At 36.9% G+C, this 23,681-nt stretch overlaps 1 protein-coding gene across 2 annotated transcripts in view; it reads left to right on the top strand.

Moving 5' to 3' along the window:
• The window catches only part of AQR (aquarius intron-binding spliceosomal factor), a 100,641-nt gene extending 78,570 nt beyond the window's left edge, over nt 1–22,071 (top strand). For both annotated transcript variants that reach the window (XM_087424745.1, XM_004421385.3), the window contains 8 exons: nt 3,490–3,561; nt 4,886–5,073; nt 5,721–5,892; nt 8,109–8,279; nt 11,794–11,879; nt 16,235–16,409; nt 18,947–19,060; nt 21,554–22,071. In XM_087424745.1, coding sequence (XP_087280871.1) covers nt 3,490–3,561; nt 4,886–5,073; nt 5,721–5,892; nt 8,109–8,279; nt 11,794–11,879; nt 16,235–16,409; nt 18,947–19,060; nt 21,554–21,886 — 1,311 coding nt within the window. In that variant the 3' untranslated portion in view covers nt 21,887–22,071. The remainder of the gene's footprint in view (nt 1–3,489; nt 3,562–4,885; nt 5,074–5,720; nt 5,893–8,108; nt 8,280–11,793; nt 11,880–16,234; nt 16,410–18,946; nt 19,061–21,553) is intronic.
• Nucleotides 22,072–23,681: the final 1,610 nt, after the last annotated feature.

Here is a 23,681-nt window from a genome sequence, read left to right as displayed (position 1 = left end):
AAGGTTTCTTAGGTGCAAGGTAGGACAAATAATGATAATTTATTAAAAGGTAGTGTGAACTTACCCTATTGCAAATTGTTAGAATTTTTCACCTATATGTTTTGTTCTTGGGGCTGACATATAAAATATACTTTGAATTTGATATTAAATTATATCAGTTTAATAACAAGGGGAAATGATGCAATCATACTTAGCATTTTATGCTTTCATATGACTTTTCACATGCCTATTCTAAAAAACATTATTCCTAGCTTATCACATTTTCATTAATCATTTGAGTGCTGATGGTATCTCTTAGATTTTTTAGTTTTTTAATTTTGAGGTGTTATTTTTATCAAACTTATACATTCATCTGATTTAAGGCCTTAAAAACATTGTAGATCTACTTAACATAAAAAAGGCAATCCCTTACTCCCTTGATCCTCTCCAATTATCCACGCTGTCAGCTCTTTCAGAATTTCCTTTGTCCTTTTTTTCTATATCAATAAAGAATGTTAACTTTCCACTTTAAGCATTGTCTTTTGACTCTGTGCTGTCCCCAAGGAGACATGCATGCACATATGTGCTCTTTTTCCTTCCTTAATACTCCCAATATAGTTATGTCATAATTTTCCTTTGTGATTAAAATCTTTTTTAAAAAGCAGAATCTATAGATCTATTTTTTAAGTTAAATTGCATTAGATTTTCAGAGTTGTTTTTCAGAAAGTAGGCTCTTCAAGCTGTCTTCTTTGAGCTGCTCCCACTCTGTTTTGCGTATCATGTCTATTATCCTGAAGTCTGTGCAGGGACTTCTGAGAAAATGTGACTCTTTGAACTCCTCCTTCTTCTCAACTCCCACCAGGATGACCTAATTAGTCATTGTGATAGGGAAATTCAGCATCAGATAGAGCTAGAGAAGATGCCCATCCACATGCTTAAACCTTCAGGTGGTTTCAATAAGAAACAGTTCAGAATTCAGCCTTAACTTGCATCGTATCCATTGGAAATCCAGCTCAGCTATCAGTCTTGGACATACACAGACACAAGCATATTTTGGTAAAAATGAGTAACACAGAAATTACAAGATATATAAACAATTAGTTTAAAAGAGGAGAGTTAATTAGGCATTAAGAGTAAATATGCTCCCTCTATCTTCCACCTCCCTAGAAAATAAAATAAGGTGAAAAATCTTTAAAAACAGAAAACAAAGGAACTCTAATTTTTACTTAGTGAGATTTTCAAAGTATTTTACCAATAAAACAAGGAATAAGGTATCAACCTAAGTAGCAATCAGAATTAGAAGTGGAGTGGACAGATAAAACATGTAGAGAATAGATCTAGAAGAGAATTTGGCAGATAGTAAAGAAGTAATCGTTAAAGAGAGAATGAAATTTCCTTATATTGGAGAAAGACCTGTATTTTCATTATTTTGCAAATGTGCAGTGCCTGACATTACTGGAAACTGGGTTAGTGGTGTTACCACACAAAGATGCGGTTCTCTTGCCCAGTGCTCGTAAAAAGCCAATTACTACAGCGTCAGCTTTTGAGAAAAGAAAAAGCTTTATTGTGAGGTTGACCCGCAAGGAGACAGGAGGCAAAAGCTCTCAAATCTGTCTCCCCAATCAAGGGCTTGGGGCAAAATTTACAGGATAAAAGGGGAAGGCAGTCTGAAGTGTGGAGATAGATGATTGGAGGTAAGGAGAAGTGAGGTAATTGATGATCTACACCAGTGTAGTCAAGCTTCATGCCTCTTCATAGGACGCGTGTTCACAAAGTGGTGGCATTAGCATGATCTGAGGGTGGAGTTTTCTGCCCCTTGACGTCAAAAGGGTCACCTATGGCCGGCCCTGTGGCTTGGTGGTTAAGTGCGCGCGCTGCGATGCTGGTGGCCCGGGTTCGATCCCGGGTGCGCATTGGGGCACCGCTTCTCCGTTCATCCTGGGGCCGAGTCCCACATACAGCAACTAGAAGGATATGCAGCTACGACATACAACTATCCACTGGGGCTTTGGGGGGAAAAAATAAAATAAATAAAATCTTTAAAAAAAAAAAAAAAAAAGGGTCACCTATCAGGCATTTGTGCAGACCCAGTTGATGGGTTGGTGGTCTTAACAGGCCAGAACTAGATAAGGGATCACTCTCAGTTCCTGAAAAACAACTCTTAATTACTCTGTTGATAAGAGGGGGTCAGTGAACTGGTCCTAGTGGGCTTGTGGTTACCGTGGGAGGATGTAGGCATCAAACAAGTAAATACACTCATGTGCCGCAGAACAATGTTTGGTCAACAATGGACCACATATATGATGGTAGTCCCATAAGATTAGTACCATATAGCCTAGGTGTGTAGTAGGCTACACCATCTAGGTTTGTGTAAGTACACGCTATGATGTTCACACAATGACAAAATTGCCTAATGACACATTTCTCAGAATGTATCCACATTGTTAAGCCATGTATGACTGTACACAGATAGAATTACAAATTGTGATGTGCTGTGAGACAGAGGAACAGAGCACTGTGAAGCGTGCTTTAGATTGGGAGGTCAGAGAAGGCCTGGATATAGTGGGTTTTGAGCTGATACTTTAAGAATGAGAAAGAGCCAAGGAGACAGAAAGTGAAGAGAGAATAGCATGTGCAGAGAGCCTGAGGCAGGAATAGTTTTGCCATTTCTGAAAAAATGAAATAGGTCAATGTAGTTGAAGCTTAGTGAGTAAGGAGAAAGGTGACAAATAAAGTAGGAAAGGAAAGCAAGGGCCAGACTGAATATAGGCCCTAATTAATACATCTCTTGGAGCCACGTTAAGAGATTTTTCTCCTAAGATGGTTGGAAGTCAGTGAGGTGTTTGAAACCAGGAGGTGACATATCTGATGACTCTCATAGCTGTGGTTTAGGGAAGGCAAGACAGGAAGGAGAGGGACTAGTAAAGAGATTGCTGGCAATAGTCAGAGCAGTGCTTTGGACTAGAGTGGTGGTGGTAGTAGAAATGGAGAATAATGAATAGATTCAAGAGGGAGTTTTGAAGGCAGAATTCACATGCTTTGGTGACAGATTGAATGCCGCGGGTGAAACAGAAGGAGATTGTTGAGTGTTGGGTAGGATTCATAAGGAAAAAAAAATTACCCCAAAATGCTAACTAGGGTAATAGTACCAATTATATATGAGACATGACCTCATATATAGTCGTACATTAAGTCTTGCTTATGTAGAACTTAAAGAACTGAATTGAAAATAGCTAAACTGATATTGCAATCCAAGAAATGATACACGAGATCTCCTCAACGTCGAGTTGTATATTTAGGGGGCTTCCCTGAGGTTAAAGACTGGAATTGGAGAAGCGGGAGCATAATGGTAAATAAGATCATGAACTTTCTGTTTGAATAATTCATATGTTGTTATTTTTCTCTGAAATTATTTGGGATTTTTTTGGATGGTTGTTACAGTTATGATGGTCATTGTTTGACTTTCAAGCTATCTTTTTGACAAGCTTTTCTTTATCTCCCTTTTGTCAGTATGACAACATTTTAATGGAAGAGGCTGCTCAGATTCTGGAGATAGAAACTTTTATACCTCTTCTTCTACAGGTAAGATTTTGAGGTCTGAGACAAAGAAAGGAGAGTTTTAAGAATTCTGGGGGGCAGCATCAGAAAGCTACACAGTTTTGGGGTGCTAATTGCTGTAATTATATATTCTCCTTAACTTCATTATGTTTGGTATTCTATTTTAAGCCTATAAACTTCCTTTAGTCTATTCGCTGGTTATTTAGTAGTTTGTATTGTTTCCGAGAGTGCTATTTAAAAATTCATAGTTTATCTCTGAGTTTTGAAAAGACTTAGTAATTTTAATCAAGAAAATTACATTGTTATGCAGTTGGAGGGAAGACGAGCTATTTTTTCATTTCTTTTGTTAGAGTTGTTTCTAGAATTGTTTTTGATGTTCACTGAGTACATTGCTTTTATTTTTTGCCTAAGTTTTTTGAGCTAAATGATGATGTTTAAGAATGTTTTCTTATTGTATGATAGTCTTTACTATCAAAGCATTAAAAACAAAGTGTTGGGGCTGGCATGGGGGCGTAGTGGTTAAGTTTGCACTCTGCACTTCGGCGGCCCAGGGTTGGCAGATTCGAATCCCGGTTGCAGACCTACGGACCACTTATCAAGCCATGTGTGGTGGCGTCCCACATACAAAATAGAGGAAGATGGGCACAGATGTTAGCTCAGGGCTAATCTTCCTCAGCAAAAAGAGGAGGATTGGCAACAGATGTTAGATCTTCCTCACACACACAAAAAAAGTGGAATTCCCAATTTGAGAATAGAGACTGCTCCAATTTATAAATACATTTGGTTCCAAAAGTTGTTTTATAAGCCAGTTTATTTGGGACTTAGAATGTATTTTATCAGGATATGTTTCAAGGAACAAGGAGACATGTAGAGTAGGAAATTGAAGTAGTAGGATAGGAAATTAAAGAAGGTATAATTTTTACTGCTTTGGGGGGATTCAGGACTGGCTCTCAGCATAATTGTGATACAAGGTTTTTACTTTGACATCTTTCCATTTCCCTTCTTGGGCATCTGTTTCTTTCTATGCGCTCTGCCTAATTCTGACCTAAGCCTTCCAGACCATTTTGGATTACCCTACCTGTTAAAGTAGGGTAATTCCATGCTTGCCTTCTCAATCTCTCCATCCTCCCTCACACACTATCAGCCAAGAGCGATGGTACCCTTACTTGGTTCACAAGTCATTCTATAAATTTACCAGATTCCTCTCAGTGGAGCTGGTGAATATCGAGAATCAGTAAGCTGATAAAGCCATTTTGTGAATAGCAAGAATCTTGTGCAATAAATTGGAGACTAACAGGGTAATATATTAATTACAGCATTTTGCCATTACCTCACCTGTCATTTCTAGAATCCTCAGGATGGTTTTAGCCGACTGAAACGATGGATTATGATTGGTGATCATCACCAGTTACCTCCAGTCATTAAGAACATGGCTTTTCAGAAGTATTCAAACATGGAGCAATCTCTCTTCACTCGCTTTGTCCGGGTTGGAGTTCCTACTGTGGATCTTGATGCCCAAGGGAGAGCCAGAGCAAGGTAGAGGAGACGAGGGGGAGAATTACTCCTGTTTAAGGACGTTAGTTCCGTGACCCAAGTATTTGATAACATCTTCTGTATAGACTCGTAGCATGCCCTGCTATCCGGGAACTTGCCATCTACGTATCTGAAAGCACGCTTATTGCCTTCACTTTATTCACTGAGATTAACTTAAGTGACTTAAAAACTAAGGGCTTCTTTTCACTGTCACTTCCCCTTTCTTCTTGCCGCCGAAAGATATACAGTTAATGTCATTTTGAAATGTGAAGCAAAAGGTGAACAAGAGGAGAACACACCAATCCTTACTCATTTCATAAGGTGTCCAGGCCCCATCTTATAGTTACCTCAAAGTTTTCCTCAATTTACAGACTCTTGCCTGATTTTTTAAATTTAAGGAGTACAGATAGCATTTACCTCAGAGAACACAATGGAGCTATCATTTCTCTAATAGCGTCAGTCTTCTGGTTTGGTTACTTGAAGTAGGGAGGCAAAGGTTGAAAAAGCGTTATTGCTAAAAAGATGAACACAAAATGGGTAACATGAAAATTAAAAGGAAGAGCGTAGTTCCTTAGAACCCCCCTTATGTATATTAAAAGGGATTTTACGTTGCTAATATTTCCTGTTTGGGGGGATTTGTCTTGGGAAAGCCTGTGCAACCTCTACAACTGGCGATACAAGAATCTGGGAAACTTACCGCATGTGCAGCTCTTGCCAGAGTTCAGTACCGCGAATGCTGGCTTGCTCTATGACTTCCAGCTCATCAATGTGGAAGATTTCCAGGGCGTGGGAGAGTCTGAACCTAATCCTTACTTTTATCAGGTAAGAAATAACGTGAAACCTCTACGTTTATTCTGCATTTTTCTGGCTGAATTACTGCGTAAATCAGTGATACGGAGCCATTTGGCTAGCCATTGAATAAAGGAAAGGTAGATCCCCGCTTCACACACAACACAAAAAATTCAGTTTCAGATAGATTAAAGATATATACTTCAAAGAAAAGAAACTATAGGCGTAATAGAAAGAAGAAAACATTGATCAATTTATAATGTTGGAGAAAGGTCTTTTTAAGCTCATTACCAAAAGCAAAAATCATAAAAATAGTGATTGATTTGAGTGATTAGTGATTAAATAAATAGTGATTATTTTCAACATTTAACAAATAGTGAGTTAAAGTTTGAATGTGTCTGAACTCTTATAAATCACTTTTTTAAAAAAATCAGTACCCCGGGGCTGGCCTGGTGGCGTAGCGGTTAAGTGCACGCACTCGGCTGGCGCCCGGGGGTTCGGATCCCGGCTGCGTGCCAACGCACTTGTCAAGCCATGCTGTGGCGGTGTCCCAGTGGTGGCGTCCCATATAAAGTAGAGGAAGATGGGCACAGATGTTAGCTCAGGGCCAGTCTTCCTCAAACAAAGAAACAAAAAAAATCAGTGCCCCGACAGAAAAATGCAATAAGGACAAGAATATGCAATTCACAAAAAGAGAGATAGATTTATAGCAAATATAAATCACTGGAACATATTTTCATCTATGATAATACTCTGTTTGGGTCGTTTTGGGGAAATTCGATACTCATGCAATGCTAGTAGGAAAGTAATTTGGTGGACAAATTGTCAGAATGAATTAAAAGCAATGTTCTCACTTCTAGGAATTTATCCTAAAAAAAAAAAATTGCACAAATTTGTAAAGACTTGTTTGCTAAAATGTTGATCACATCTTTTTATTTTACTGCAAATTATTTTGGAAATGAGAAATAACCCAATTACTTATCAGTATTGATTAATTACATTATTACCTATTCCATATAATGAAATATTGAGTAGCCACTAAGAATGATAGGGAAAATGTTTATGCCATATTAAATGAGAAAAATCAAGTTGCAAAGTGTATCTATAGTGTCCCACTTTATTTTTAAAAAGAAACAACAAAACATGCAAAAAGAAATATATACAGATAATCTATACAAAAAGATCTGGCAGCGTATACACTAAAAGATTTGTTATTTTATCTATATTAGAGCTGAGGCTTATTGATAAATGTAGTTTGCTATTGATAAAGAAAATGGAAAAATTTACACAGTCATGTGGCTTCTTTTCCCTCCTGTGTTCTAAAGAACTAGAGAATTTAAATGAAGAGATAACTCAAGCTGTGTGAGAGGCACCAAGTGTCACCAGAATACAAATGATTTTTCTGAAGGTCTTCCTGTAATTTTCGTATTGCCTTTACATGAAATCCAGCTACTTGTCTTTCTCTTTTGATTTTCATGATGTGTTTATGTTCTCATTTTACTTTCTTCTCTCATTTATTACTTTCAGTTTAGTCTCTACTGGACTGAATTACCTCGTGTATGCTTTCTCACTTTCACGTTAAGTTAAGCATTGGTTTTAAGCCCCTTCCTACCAATCTTTAAACAGAATCTTTAACATCACAGTACGCCAGACTAAGCAATTTGAGGCCGCATCCTCTTCCCACCTTAAGTGGTCTGGTAAATGTGGCAGCCATCGGTAAGAGTACAAATAGAAAACACATAAAAAATACTAAGAAGTATGAGGAAGAAGAAAACACATTGTGTAAAAATTGGGAGTTAGCTACAGCACTGTTAGATGTATATGCTATTAGACTGGATTTTCTGCTGGCTTCTGAGATAGTTGCCTTGCTCCTTTATGTTAATATTTCTTTCCATAACTATAGTTGTAGTACACTGTAGTAGAATATTATTGACCTATATTGTGACTGTTGTGGTCCCAGAAATATTAAGCCTTTAAGTACATAGCTTTTATTTTAAGATTGTTCTGTATATTGCAAATGTATTGCAAATGTCAAAGGGAAATAATTACCAGAAATTATTCTATTTTTATTTATCAGTGATAACCTAGGATAAGGTTATTTCTCAGTTTTATGAAAGGTGTTCACTTGTCCGAGTTATTATTACCTCTTCATTTCTTGAGGTGTGATAAATGAACAAATTGTGCTGTTTTCTCTATAAAATTGAAACAAAAAGAAATAAATGCACAATCTGATTATGTTTGCATTACAGAATCTTGGAGAGGCAGAATATGTAGTGGCACTTTTTATGTACATGTGTTTACTTGGTTACCCTGCTGATAAGATCAGTATTCTAACAACATATAATGGACAAAAGCATCTTATTCGTGACATCATCAACAGACGATGTGGGAGCAACCCATTGATTGGAAGACCAAATAAGGTAATTTTATGAATATAATATGTTCTCTTATTCTTGGTGGTGGCAAGATGGAAAGATTTATATTTATTATAGGTTATTTATATTGTTCTACTTTGTCTCTTTCCTATCTCTTTTTAAGATGTTAAGAAAATGAAATAAAAGGAACTACAAATAATTCTATGGCAATCCTATCTGACAGTGTTACCAGTTTGCTATGAACTTCTGTCTCAGCTACCATGTTGAAGATTTTTGTTGATAGGAATCAGAAATAAATGTTTCTAAAACCTTGTTGGTAAAATTATGGATAACAAAATTACATTATTTATGTACTGTTATAGTAGAAATAGGAATTGTAGCATTTTTTATTTTGTTTTGTTTTGTAAAGGAATAATTTGTGCCACCTCTTATTGGCTATGTGTAGAGGAGTGTTTTTTCTTGAGGATAAAGGAAAATTGTAAAGTACATTCAGACCTTAGGATTATGTTTTTTATACTTTTTTACTTTTTATGTGATATGATGGAGTAATATCAAATAAAAATGAAGATGCTTGATCTTATCAATAAAAAGTTGAAAAATTAGAAAGAATAACAAAACATAAATATAATATTAGTAATGATGAAATTAGGACTTTGGTTGTGAACACAACTGAATAAAAGCTTTTTCACCTTTTCTTGGAAATCATCTAAAAGTAAGAGGAAAATGGGAGGAGGTGAAGATAAACTCCATTTTTAATGAGTTGACAGAGATCAGGTGGCTAAGATCAGGAAGAAAATGTGGGAAGAAGAATTTAGGGGACCAGTCTTGAAAGTGCCAGCAAAAACACACTTGCTGAAGGTGAGGGGCATACTCGGAAGTATAGGAGCCACGTCCCTATTATTGAACAATGGATTTGGGAACTGGGGTGAGCAGAAGCCTTCCTGGTCCCAGATTGGTTCAAAGAAGCCTACAGGTGAGCTATATTTGCAAAAAATAGACTGTCTCTATAGTAGCAGAGGAAAAGAGAACCTTCTGTGGTGAAAACCATCCAGCCTTTAGAAAACAGTCCTGCTCACTCCAGCCTAATCTCTTGCACGTAGCTAATCTAAGAAAACCCACTCATTCAATGATGCAATAGTGGGGAAAAGGAAACTAGCACAAGCTCAATTTATATAGGAAAAAATGAGGGAAAGAGCATCAAAACATACTAATTGACAAGATACATGCTCCAGAAAACATGTTGGCCTGAAACATGAAAATTTTGAATACACATTTGGCTATGAATTTTACAATACTTAATAAAGTAACCATTTCTGTGAGGGAAGAGTACAAAGCAGAGAAATTGAAGAACTCAGGAAGAGATGAAATGTGAACTGGAAGAAAATAAAACAAAGTCATGGAAATGGAGACAAAATTGGAAGGAATACGGTGAGGAATAGATGCTATAGAACACTCTGTAAGGGATATACAGAGTGCAAATGAAAAACTAACAACTTTGAAATATAGAAAGTTTAGAAATAGAAGGACCTCAGTATCTGAATCCTTTTATTTATAAGTAATAGAAAAACTTAACTCAAAGAATAAGGAAAGTTACTCTCTCTCGTAACGAGAAGATGAAAGGAGAGTGGCTCCAGGGTTGGGTTACAGTGTGACTCAAGGATGTCCTCAGGAACCAAGGCTCATGTCATCCTTCTGCTCTGCCATCCTCAGTATGTGAGCTCAGTTCTCAGACAAGCTCTCCACATGGTCAGGATGGCAACAGAATTTCCAGATATAGCATCCACACATAACAGCAAAGGACTTGATATCTAGAATGTAAGCACTATAGAAGTCATTGTTTAATAAAGACAACCCAGTACAAAATTGGCAAATGAATTGAACAGATGCTTCAACAAGAAGACATATGAATAGTCAATAAGCACATGAAAAATACCATCATTAGTTGTCAGGGAAATGCAAATTAAAACTACATTGAGGTACCACTACACCCCCAGTAGAATGGCTAAAATTATAAAGATTGACAGTATACCAAGTGTTGGCAAGATGTGGAGCAACGGGAACTCTGGAACTGGACCATTGCTGGCGAATATATAAAGTGGTACAGCAACTTTGGAAAACAGTTTTCCAGTTCCTTGTAAAGTTAAACATACATTTACCATACAGCTCAGCAGTTTCACTCCTAGATATTTATCCAAGAGCAGTGAAAGCATATGTACACAAAAATATTTATACATGAATATTCATTGCAATTTTATTCAAAATAGCCCCAAACTAGAGACAACCCAAATGCCATGAACAGGTGAATGGATAAACAAATTGTGATATATCTGTTCAGTGGAATACTATTCAACAGTAAAAAGATAGGAACTTCTTCTGTACACAACACATGGATGAATCTCAAAATCATTATGCTGGGCCGGCCCTGTGGCTTGGTGGTTAAGTGCGCGCGCTGCGATGCTGGCGGCCCGGGTTCGGATCCCGGGTGCGCATCGAGGCACCACTTCTCTGTCCATCCTGAGGCCGAGTCCCACATACAGCAACTAGAAGGATGTGCAGCTGTGACATACAACTATCTACTGGGGCTTTGGGGGCAAAAAATAAAAAATAAATAAAATCTTTATAAAAAAAAAAAAAAAAAAAAAAAATCATTATGCTGAGTGAAAGAAGCCAGACAAAAAAGAATTGAAACTTTATGATTCCATTTTTATGGACTTCTAGAACTGGCAAAAAATAATCTGTAGTGACAGAAAGCAGATTAGTGGTTGCCTAGGGCTGGGAGATATAGGTTTGATGACAAAGGGGCCTGAGGTGATGGAAATTTTGATTGTGGTGGTGGTTATATGGGAATATATATTGTCAACATTTATAAAATTATACGCTTAAAATGAGTGCCTTATATTGTATGTAAATTATACCTCTGTGGAGTTGATATAAAAGAAATGTTTTGTCAACTTCCTAAAGGTAGAGACCATGAGTTATAGTTTGTACAGGATAAGCATTTAAACTTTTTGTTGAATTAATGATAAATGCCTGAGTGCTGTTATTAGACTAAGACCTTCCTGAACTTCCTTATTTATGCATCTATTTTCACTGAACAAAAAGTACTATGAAGATTCCTTGTTTATTTTTTGATAGAGGAATGCTATTGATGAGGACTAGGACTATGTTAAACAGTAAGTGAACATCCTAAGTTATATTACTGGGCGTCAAACTGGGATAGCAGGTAGTAAGCTAAACACAGTCCTGCTTTCGTGGAGTTGAGTAGTCTCGTAGGGGAAGACTATTAATTCCACAGATAGTTATTTGGTTATCAGCAGAGGTAAATATGAGTACTATCAGTGTGAATAACACAGGGACATAGCCTGATCTGGGTACCGTGGTTTATTTCATAGTGTTCATTAACTTGTTCTTTCAATTCCAAGTATGTAGTCATGTTTCTTTTAGGATTGATTATTTTAAGGGTAAGATTTTTATTTCTAGCACATTATTTAAATGATCTCTCTAGAGTCTTATTATTGTGCTTTTGAAAATCTACCATATTTCCCATTTTTATTCCTAGGTGACAACTGTTGACAGATTTCAGGGTCAACAGAATGATTATATTCTTCTTTCTCTAGTACGAACCAGGGCTGTGGGCCATCTGAGGTATGTAAGGAAAAACATTCATAGTATTACTGAATTATCTCTACGTTTGTGGCTAAGTAGTTTTAAATTTTTTAAGTTTAGAGTATAATTAATTGTTATGGCAACTTTTGGTGCTTTTTGTTGGAATGTAACAGTATCAGATTCTGTGTATAGTTAACCATTGCTTCTAAATTTTTTGAATCTTAAATGTTTTGGTAATTTTGACTTTTGTACTCTTTAGTAACATTCAGAGATAGCATTTTATCATAAAATCTTAATATATTTATCCTATATCTGTTGGAAACTTAAAGTCAGAGATTAAAGGAAGTAAAGTGGTAAAAAGTATCTTCAGGATGAATTTTTTACTGCATAGGATTTCTGACTTTTTCCCACACAGTCTTTCAGCTTCAGTGTTAGAGGATAAAGGAACCATTTGTTCTCCCAGGATTAAGAATTGTCAAAACAAACAATAACCTATTTTTATCATTTATTGTGATGTATTTATATGCTAGAGATTTATGAGAATAATATCTTCTTATTACAAAGCAGCCGTTTAGTTTTACATAAACCTTCAACTCATATGACTCACTTAGCAAAGCTATAGGGAGAGTTCATTTTATTATTTTATTTGGTGGCTATAAAAAGAAAATTCTCAGAGCTCTTATAATGTTGTCATTAAGTCAAGATCTATTTGGAGCTTAGCCCAGTGATCAGGTTCCATTAGACTGATAACTTTTATGTAAGAGTAAGCAAAGACGTAATGTTTCAAAAAATTGTTTGAAGACTATAGCGTTCTAAAATAGTTTATTTTTGTGTATTTATTTGTGTCAAGCATGTATTCAGAGACTAACTTTTCTAAAAAGCAGTTCTTTTTCCACATTGAGATTTATAGTTGCTGTCCGAATGGGGCATCATTATGATTTACATAATCAAAATCTCTCAAAAACTCACAGTATGAATACATGCATACTGCTTCCTCCTCTCCAGACCTTTTTGGTTACTCTGTAGTGCTTTGTCTTTTTCAGATTCCCATGAGTTTAGTTCTGTGCTATTCTTTGTCTGACTTTTATGGAAACTTAAAGAAAAAGATGGTGATGATAAAATGCTTATAAATGAAGAGTTAAAGAAGAACCTTTGTTCTTGTTGTTGTCTTACATACCAAAATTTTCTAAGCAAAAATAACCTTTATCCAAATAAATCAATCTTTGTATTTGCTAAAATTTGCTTTTGAAAGTCCAGCTTCTTTGTGGGGAGGGGATGCTGGTGACGGTGCTGGTGTTGTTAAAGCATACAGGGGAAATGTCAGTTGAACTATTATTTATGCTACCAATTACCCAGATGTCTTAGGCATCTTAGCTAGAATTTTATCAAACTCTTGATAGAATATTTTGGTTTGTAGAGATAATCTTTCATATCTTTCCTTTTCTAAGCAGGAAATTATTTTGTTTTTCAAGTTTCAAGAGACCAAGGAAACCTACTTCTTTCCATATTTCCCTTTTTAATAACAGCTTTATTGAGATATGATTCTCATACTAGACAATTCACATACTTTAAGTATACAATGCAATGATTTTTAGTATATTCACAGAGTTATGCAGCTATCTTCACAATTTTAGAACATTTTCATCACCCCAACAGGAAACTCTACTTACCAGCAGTCACTCCCCCACCTCTCCCCACAGACCTTGGCAACACTGTTCTACTTTCTGTCTTTGTAGATTTGCATATTCTAGACTTGTATAAATGGAGTTGCTTGGCATAATGTGTTCAAGGTTCATCCACGTTGTAGCATGTTATCAGTACTTCATTCCTTTTTGTTGCTGAATAATATTTATTTCATATTATGAATAATGCTGCTATGAACATTCATGCACAAGTTTTTGTGTGGACATATATTTTCCTTTCTCTTGGGTGTAGACCTAGGAGTGGAATTGGTGGGTCATATGGTAACTCTATGTTTAACCCTTTAAGGAACTGCTAAACTGTTTTCCAAGTGCCTGCCATATTTCTTTTACCCACATCTTTTTTCATTCAGGGTAGACTAATCAGGTGATTGTGTAGGAGGCAGACTATTCAGCTTTAGTTCCAGAGACCTGTTTTGGGACACTGTGGAGCTGTTTGGAAGCCAGAGTAGTGAGACATTTCTAGTCCCTTTTCCAATATTCATTGTTCTTGTTGCCACCTGATTTGAATAGTCCGGGTACCAGTAGAAACGCTTGTGACTTGTTCAGAGTGAAGCAGTGAAACTGTAACTTTGCTGTGTTGTTTCCTCATAGAGGTTCTATCAGAGTGATGGCTTGTTGTTTAACAATGCTGTTTCTGTCTAGCCATCTTCTGGGGACTGTGAAAGAAGGTGGTAATACCCTTTGCCCTGGGTTCAAGACACAGCTCCAAGGAACCTTGTCTATTCATGCTGCCACCCTTTACTTTTTTGACTGGTAGTTTGTAGTTTGTTATGTTTATAGTGTTTGGTGGTTCACTTAACAAATATTTTCAGATCTATCTATTATTTGGCAGTGTGCTGGGTTCTTGACATATAGTAGTAAATCTAACATTCATATCTCCACCCTCTTGTTGCATAGAGTCCAGTGGGGGAGACATTAAACATATCCTTGGAAGATACCGACATTTGAGTCTGCAGAAGATTTTAGTCCAACTCTCCTCATGTACAGTGGAGATCAGGCTTGGAAAGTGACCTCACTGCACTGTAGCACTGAGGACTGGGAAAAGTTTCCTCAGAGGAACCGGTTCAGTGTCACTGCAGTAGCACTGTATCTGTGTTCTGCCTAGAGATAGAACCTTCTGGATTTGAAGGGGAGAAGTGAACATCATAATACAGTGATTACCATGAAAACCACAGTTTAGATCGCCTCTTTCCACCACCAACCCCTTTTTTCCCTGACAACATTGTTTTAACAATAATTTCCTTTATAATATTTGTGTGAGAACTCATGGTAAGTATTTCTAGCATTGTACATCCAATTACCAGCGTTGGAACCACCCACCTATAGCATGACCCCTTGGGTTCTGAGGAAATGTGGAGAAAATAAAAAACAATTTGGCTTGAAGTAACCTAGAAGATAATATTTCCTTCATGAATCCAGTGTTACAAATGTAGAAATTCCTCAAAAAGCTACTGCAAAGGGGTATGTTTTCTCCTTTTACCTAAATGAATATATCTTCGTTTTTTGGAGGAGGAGATCTACCCCACACACACACACACACACACACGAACATGAATGATATGTACTGATGTTGCACAGTACCTCCTGAAACAGGTAACTAGGTACCTATCAAGGTCATAAAACACCATAGACAATTAGGCTGACTTAGAGATATTCTGCAAATATCTTGCATTATGCGGAGACAAAGAAAAGCCATTTGATAAATACTCTTAATTCCTGGTTCTCTGTCTGGTCATTATATGATCTTTGTAACATTTCTTTCAGGGCTTAGGGCTGATTTTATCAGACTTTATTATTATTCAAATTTTTGTAGAATACTCACAAATTTAAAGAGCATCTAAGAGTATCTCAAGAAAACAAACTGTCCTCTGTATTTGAAACCAAAATTATCTTTTCTCACTAAAACACATCCTCACTAATAGTGAGGTGAAATTAGATTTAATATATAGCCCTTCTTTTACAAATTATTTGATTCAGATAAAGTTTTAAAAAAGTATATTCTTTTTAAAAGATAAAGAAAACTGACACAATTCATCAGATAGTGAGCTACATGTATAGTTGTATCATTCATTTTAGCCATTTTTATTACTGTTTATGTGAACATTGAGTACTTATTATAGGCCAGGCATTGAACCTAGATACTAGAATAAATACATGAATAAGCTGTGGTATTATTATGTTATATTATGTTATATCATCATGCTATGTTTCTGTGTGTATTTGTAATTATTATTATAAATAAGTATAAAACAGTGTGGTAAGAATTATCTAGAAGTAAAATTTGACCTTGAGAGAGCCTGGGAACCTGATAGGTGAAGAAGTAGAGGAAGAGTTGGTTCAGATTGACTCAGCTGTGGTGACTGACAACTGAACTGTACCATAATACTGATGTAACTACTTAGTTAGACCTTTTTAATCAGCACATTGGTTATTTTGTGATTTTCCCTCTCCCCAACCCCAAAAACACCATTGAAGTTAGTAATAAAGCATTCACTTTTTACTTGGTTTACTAGTCACATAACATTGATTAACTTAATGTTTACTCTATTAAGCATTTAAGAAGCCTAACTTTTTATTGCTGCAGCTTAACAGGAATATTTAGTGGAATATGTAAAAAAAAAAAAAAAAAAAAAGCTGTTTAAATGTTATTAATCTTGATGTATGTTAATTAATTTTATTTGTTTCCCAAAGGGATGTCCGTCGCTTAGTGGTGGCCATGTCTAGAGCCAGACTTGGACTTTATATCTTCGCCAGAGTATCCCTCTTCCAAAACTGTTTTGAACTAACTCCAGCTTTCAGCCAGCTCACGGCCCGCCCACTTCATTTGCATATAATTCCAACAGAGCCTTTCCCAACCAGTAGAAAGGTAGGACTTCTTTCTTCATTGTATAGCAGCATTCTCTTAACAGATGGCCACGTTAGCTGGGAACATCATCACATAGATCATCCAGTCACTGGGTTAGAGTACTCCTTACACTAGGGAACTGAATTAGATTTTCTCTATAAAAATAGTGCCAACTATTATATAAAAATATGCCAACATTTATTGAGTACTCACCATGTATCAGGCACCTAGCTCTTTACACACATTATCTCATTTCATCTCAGTAACAGTCCTGTTCAGTAGGTTTTCTTACTAACTCCATTTTACATATGAGGAAACTGAGGATTAGAGAAGTTAAGTAGTTTGGCCACGCTTCTAATAGATGGAGAATCCAAGATTTGAAAACCCAGGCAGGCTGACTCCCAAGTCCATGTTAATAATCATTGTACTATACTGCCTCTCTTCAGTTTTGTAAGGAGAACTTAGCTAATTACTTGATAACAGCAATAAAGGGTTTAGCTCTTGGAGAACCCTTAAGAAGCTTACATTCTGGGGGATGTAGGAGGGGCAGCACATACGCCTAACAAAAGACATACTCAGAGAAGTGCCACTCCTCCTCATCTCTGCTCCCCTTGTCCTATCTCCTTCTTTTCCCCTTTCCCTCCCCCCCCATAGGTAACCTATCACTTTAGTTTCCAATTCATCCTTCATATATTCCGTTTGCACACAGGAGCAGATACTTGTTTATTCTCTTATATTGTTTTCTTTTTTACATGAAGGTTAGCATACTATAGACTTTGGGGGAGACTTTGCTTTTTTCATTTAATGAAATGCCTTGGAGGTCCATTGGATTTTCAGTAAAACTGTTTTAAATGTTTTTTAGAAAAGCCAAGAATAAATTCTGTGTATTTGTTTTATAATAATGCTTAGTACTTTTTTTTTATAACTGCATTTTTTTTTAAAGAAATGCTGCTGTGGAGGAATAGGAAGAAAAGGATGGAGAAATATGATGGGGTGGGATCGTGTAGCTTTGAGTGTCAGGCTCTAAAGTCTGGACACAATCCTATAGCCCTGAGGTTCTTGGTCTTTTGTGGGCTGATTATTAAACAGGGAGATTCCTGTCTGGGGCAGGGCCTAGATGGCCTCAGGTTTAACAGTCCCCAGGTGCTTCCTATCCCAGGGCTGCAGGGACACACCTGGAAAAACCTGGCGAGCAGGTCAGGCAATACCAATGAACAGAAGGCTTAGAAACCCGTACCTTACGCAAACACGCCAACACCGTGGATTCAAGCCCTGGGGGGCTCAGAGCATCTCTCCATCCTCTGCTCAAGAGATAATGTAGGGGGCAGTGAGGGCTGAGCAGCTAGTACTGCATCTCAGAAGAGGCAACTCCCAGCAAAGCCACCAGAAAATAAGCAAACGAAAACAAAACAAAAACCTTCTATGTTTTGAAGGCAGTATTTCATAGTTGTCAAACGGCATGGCAGTCTTTGCCCACAGAAGTTGTGACCGTTGCAGAGAATGACCATTCTCAAAAGAACACCTGTACATGCAATACTACCATTCTGCTTAATTCTGAGGAATGCTATTTAACGTACTAAATATTTCTAACTTTATGTACTTTAAATAATTTGTCACATTAAGGTAAAATCCTTCTTCTTCATATAAGTTTCTTACCTTTATGGTTTTCTGAATTGCTCCTACAGTAAGAAAGGGTGAAACTTTATAAACATTTTATAATTGACTATAAATAGGAAAGTTGTTAACTTTATTCTAGGATGGTTGAGGAAGAAGTGCAAATTTTGTATTTTCTTCATTTGCTTTCTGAGTTTACCTACACTGATAGAGCAGTGTTTCTCAGAAGTTGTCAGAAACTACTCCATTAGCATCACCTCATCCTGTCTCAGACCTCCTGACTCTAAATCTCTGGATGCTAGAGCCCAGGTCTCTGCGATTTAACTCTTTTCCCCCAGATGGTTCTGATAGATACCACAAAGTTCACACTTTAGGTTACTATTTACCAACATTTTTGACCATACACTTTATTAGTAAAAGAACCTGTTGAATATTTACCCTCATGACTAACAGTCCATATGTTGTTAACTTCTTATTGTGAAATGTTAACTTCTTTTTTAGGAAAACGTAAATAGGAAGAATTGTTTTAATATTTTCTTTTTGAATGATCTTGAGAATTGCCTTTGGAGCATACACAGTATTAGAGACCACTACTTTAACCATGTTGATTTTTCTCTCGAGTCAAATAATTGCTTATTTCTTATTATTCCACGTTAGCTAGTAGACCAAAACTCATATTTTACTTACCAGCCGGAAATTGTATTAACAGCTAGTGACTCTTAGCTCTCTTCTAGTCTCTACATTTTTTAAATTTAAAGTGAATCACTCCTCTTCATGAATTCCTTAGTGGAATTCATGTTTATGTTCTCATTCATGTTCACACTTACCTGTTTATGCTCTCCAAACCCTAATAGTGCTTATACATAAGATGGAGACATGGGTTTCTATTGGAATGTTAGCTTTTAGTGTTTTTCACTCTAAACTTTCTTTTTGCCTTTTTCTAGAATGGAGAGAGACCATCTCATGAAGTACAGATAATAAAGAATATGCCTCAGATGGCAAACTTTGTGTACAACATGTACATGCACTTGATACAGACTACACATCATTATCATCAGGTGAGTTTTCTCAAAACTGACTCTTACTTTTCTTGCTATAGAAAGCATCTTCTTTGTTGCAGAATAAATCTTTAAAGTACTTGATTCCTTGTGGGAAACCAGCTAAACGAAAGTAGGTTGTTATTATTCATGTGACATCCATACTTTTACATCTTTATGTAGGTATAATTTGGCATATAATAAATTCCACATATTTAAAGTATACAGTGTGCTATGTTCTGACAAATGTATGTGCCTGTGAAGCCATCACCACAATCAAGGTAATGAACATAGCCATTATCCCTAAAAGTGTCCTCATGGCCCTTGGTAATCCCTCTGATCCTTCACCAATCCCTTTCCCACCTTCTCCAGGCAACGAGGCATCTGCTTTCTGTCACTCTAGATTAGTCTCCATTTTCTAGACATTTATGTAAATAGACTTATACAGCATGTACTCTTGTTTTTTTTAGCTATTATACAGTATAATTATTTCAAGATTCATTCATGTTTTTGCCTGATCAGTAGTTCTTTCCTTTTATTACTGAATAGTATTCCATTGTATGGATGTACCAAGTTTACCCATTTACATCTTGATGGACATTTGGGGTTATTTCCAATTTTGGCTATTACAAATAAACCTGCTGTGAACATTCTTGTACAAGTCTTTGTACTTGGTTTTGAGTACATTTCTAGGAGCAGAATGGCTGGATGATATAGAAAGTGTGTGTTCAAGTTTTTAGGAAACTGTCAACCTGTTTTACAAAGTGGTTGTACATTTTTATTCCCACCAGCAATGTATGAGAGCTGTAGTTGCTTTATATCCTCACCCACACTCGTTATAGTTGGTCTTTTTTATTTTATCCATTCCGGTAGATATATAGTGGTTTTAATTTGCATTTCCCTAATGACTAATGATATTGAGCATCTTTTCATGTGGTTGTTTGCCATGTGTATATCTTCTTTGAAGATATGTCTATTCAGGTCTCTTGCTCATTTTTTAAATTGGGTTGTTTGTTTTATTATTATTGAGGTTTGAGAGTTTTAAAATTTATTCTGACTATGATTCTCTTATCAGATATGTGTTTTATGAATATTTTCTCCTAATCTTTGACTTGTTTTTTCATTTTTAAGTGTCTCAAAGAACAGAAGTTTTAAATTTTGATGAATTTCAGTGTATCAAGTTGTTCTTTTATGATTCATGCTTTTTATGTCCTAAAAGAACAGTCTAACCCAAAGTTACAGATTTTTTCGGATATTTTCTTCCAGAAGTTTTATAGTTTTAGGTTTGCAGTTAGAGGTATGATACATTTTGAGTTAATTTTTTTATATAGTGCAGTGTAGGCTTGAGTTCTGTTTATTTGCGTGTGGATATCTGATTGTTTCAGCACCATTTCCTGAGTAGACTATTTTTTCCTCTGTTCAGTTGCCTTGTCGTCTTAGTCAAAAATCAGTTGGCCACATACGTGAGTGTCTGTTTCTGGGCTTTCTGTTCTCTTCTGTTGATCTGTGTATCTGCCTTTTGCCATTACCACAGTACCTTTATTAGAGTTGCTTTATAGTAAATCTTGAAGTTAGATAATGCAAGTCCTTTAGTTTTGTTCTCTTTCAAAATTATTTTGGCTATTCTAGTTCCTTGCTTTTCTATATACATTTTAGAATCAGCTTGTCGATTTCTACCCCTAAAAAAGCATGCTCGGATTTTAATTAGGATATTTTGAGGAGTAGGATTGCTTAGGATCAATTTGGGGAGATTAACATCTTAACATTGTGGAGACTTCCATGAATATCTCTCTCTTTCCATTTATTTAGGTCTTTGAATTCTCTCATCAGTGTTTGGCAGTTTTCAGCATACAGACCTTACACATATGTTGTTAGTTTCATTGCTAATTATTTAATATTTTTTGATATTATTATAAATGGTACTTTTAAAATTTTTCAGTTTCCAACAAGAGAAACAGAGTCCCTGGGGAGAGAAGTCAAGCCTTAGCTCCGACTGCCATGGGGTAAAGGGAAGGCTCAGCATGTCAAACTGCCCCAGTGTTCTGGTTGGGTGGGACAGAAGCCTCTACCTGCGGCTCCCTCCCTGCCGTGGCTTTGTCTCAAGGCGTGGTTCCGCTCCACCCCGCATAGGGCTCCTTGATTGAAGCTGGCACTTTCTTGAGTTGGTGTGTCGATCCATCCTAATCAGCCACTGTTTTTCCTAAGTGTTACAGCAAATTCCTTTACTAAAAAATCTGATAGGTATTCATATTGTTTTCCTCTCTGAAGATTTAGTATATTACTTTGAGCATTATTTTGTGATAACTGTGTAGGCATATTCCTTGCAAGTCAGCAAAACCTAGGCCATTGTCATCAGAGCTTTTTTGTCTGTAATATAAACTGGCCAGCAGTGTTTTGAATAACTCTAGGGTGAATAGTATCTATTTGGAAGATAATGTTAATGTGAGAGCTTGGCTTTGTAAACCAGTGTTTTTTCAGTTGAGTTCATACCAATAATTTTCTTTTTTTCATTAGACTCTATTACAGCTACCACCTGCTATGGTAGAAGAAGGTGAGGAAGTTCAAAGTCAGGAAACAGAATTGGAAGCAGAAGAAGAGGCCATGCCTCTTCAAGCTGACGTACCCAGTCTAACAGATGCCAGCTCTAGTCAAGAAACCTCGGCCTCGCAGACTGAGACCGCCCCCAGTCAGACTGAGACCACCCCCAATCAGACAGGAGCTGGTTCCAATCCAGAAACCATCTCTGCTCTATCTGAGACCACTGCTACTGTAGCGGGACCTGAGGCTGCACCCACAGAGGCTAACACCCCTCAAGATGCCACATCTACCGTGGAGGAGACCAAGTAGCCAAACTGGAGCCTTTCTTAGGGAGGACATTTCATTCATAAAGTCTAACTAAAGTTACTTTTTGTATTTTATATTTGCTTCTGCCCTTTTAAAGGTACTAATTAATGTTCAGTCCTATTTTTGTTAACTAATTCCAATGTTTGTCTTCTTGGATATAGTAAAAAATATTCTATGTGTATAAACAACTTCAGTTTCATTTGTTCCATCAGAAGGGCGAATAACCATTCCTTTGATATTTTTCTCATTAACTGAGTGTATCTGTAATCAAACCTACATTAAAAGAATTTTGTATAGAATACACAAGACATACTTCATATCCAAAGAAAAGGACAGAATACGCTAGAATTAACCGTAAGTGCCCTTAAGCAAGTGTCCAAATTGGGGAGGAAATAGTTTCTTCTATCATAGTATCAGATGCTCAAGTGATGTTCCCTTTTTTTTCCTATGTGTCTTTTCTGTTTCTGTCTTTCTTGATGTAAGGGCATTAATACCTATAAGATAAAGATTTCCCATATCCATCAAAGAGGTTACATGTATTTCCTTCCCCAAAATCTCATAATGTATTAGAATCGCCTAGAGTTTCTGTTTCTTCTTGGGGCCACTCCAGACCTAATGAATCAGCAACTCAAGGTTAGGGCCCAAGAATCTGTATTTTAGCAGGTGCTCTGAATGTTTGAGTTGCTGTCAGAGTGGTATAAGATAAGGCTGGTGAGGCTGAGCCAGGATTTGTCATTCAGCTAAGCAAGAAGAATCTGACAAATCCATCTGGGCAGGAAGAAAGATCCAGAGTCTGGGCAGGGAGAGTCAGTGAACTTAGCTCCTGTGTGCAGGTTAGAATTCTCCCAAGGCAGAGGTTCTGAGTTTTCTGCTGTTTAATACTCTTGGTAGATAATCAGCCACACGGAGACCATAAGGTAAAATATGCTCCAAATTTGGGACGGCAAAGATCCTAGGACCTTGCTACTCAAGTGTGGTTTGCAAACCAGCAGCATCAGTGTCTGTTGAAGCTTATTAGGAATGCAGAAGGTTGGACTCTACCCCAGACCTATTAAATCTGAATCTGCATTTCAACCAAGTCCCCAGATGATTCATATGCACTTTGTAGTTGGAGAAGCACTATACTGAGATTACTGTGCTCTCCTCACATGTACGAGAGGTAGAATGATGATTCTGTGATGGGGGAATTAACAGTGAGTGTGACTGATGTTTTCTGACAAGGGACTTCTGCTTATAAGGTCCTTGGGCTGATGGCCAGAAAAGAGATGAATGTGTATATGTGGGGAGGGAGAAATTGCCCACTAGTTCTCTCTTCCCCATTTTGACATCTGCTAGATTGGTTAAGGGAAGCATTTCCCCAAAGTATCTCCTCTAGTGCATCTACCCTATAGGCTTGACCATGTCCAAAGAACCTTCAAAGAAATAAGCAAGAACTGCCTACTGCCATTGAAATGCTTCTGATCCTGACATTTTGAAGGAATAATGAATTCATTAGGAAATTAAACCCAGAAGGTCAAGTCAACGATATTTTTGAGTGACTATTGTTTGCTCAGCTCTACCAGGGTATGGTGGATAAGATTCAGACTCTCATCTTACAATGTGGCTTACTGCATCAGAACTCGTGTAAATGTTGGGTGAGGAAGGGGAACGTGAAAGTGATGGGATGACGAGGGGAGTGATACACCGAGGAAACTATACCAGGAAACCTAGGTCTGTTTGTTATCAGAGTTAGGATTGAGACAGATAGTCTGTTACATAATTTCTCTGATTATAAGAATTTGAAAGCAGGTGTTGTGGG

The sequence above is a fragment of the Ceratotherium simum genome, chromosome 3, assembly GCF_057802395.1.
Source record: "Ceratotherium simum simum isolate JZ-2026a chromosome 3, ASM5780239v1, whole genome shotgun sequence".
Lineage (NCBI taxonomy): Eukaryota > Metazoa > Chordata > Mammalia > Perissodactyla > Rhinocerotidae > Ceratotherium > Ceratotherium simum.
This window is presented reverse-complemented; position numbering and strand designations above follow the sequence as displayed.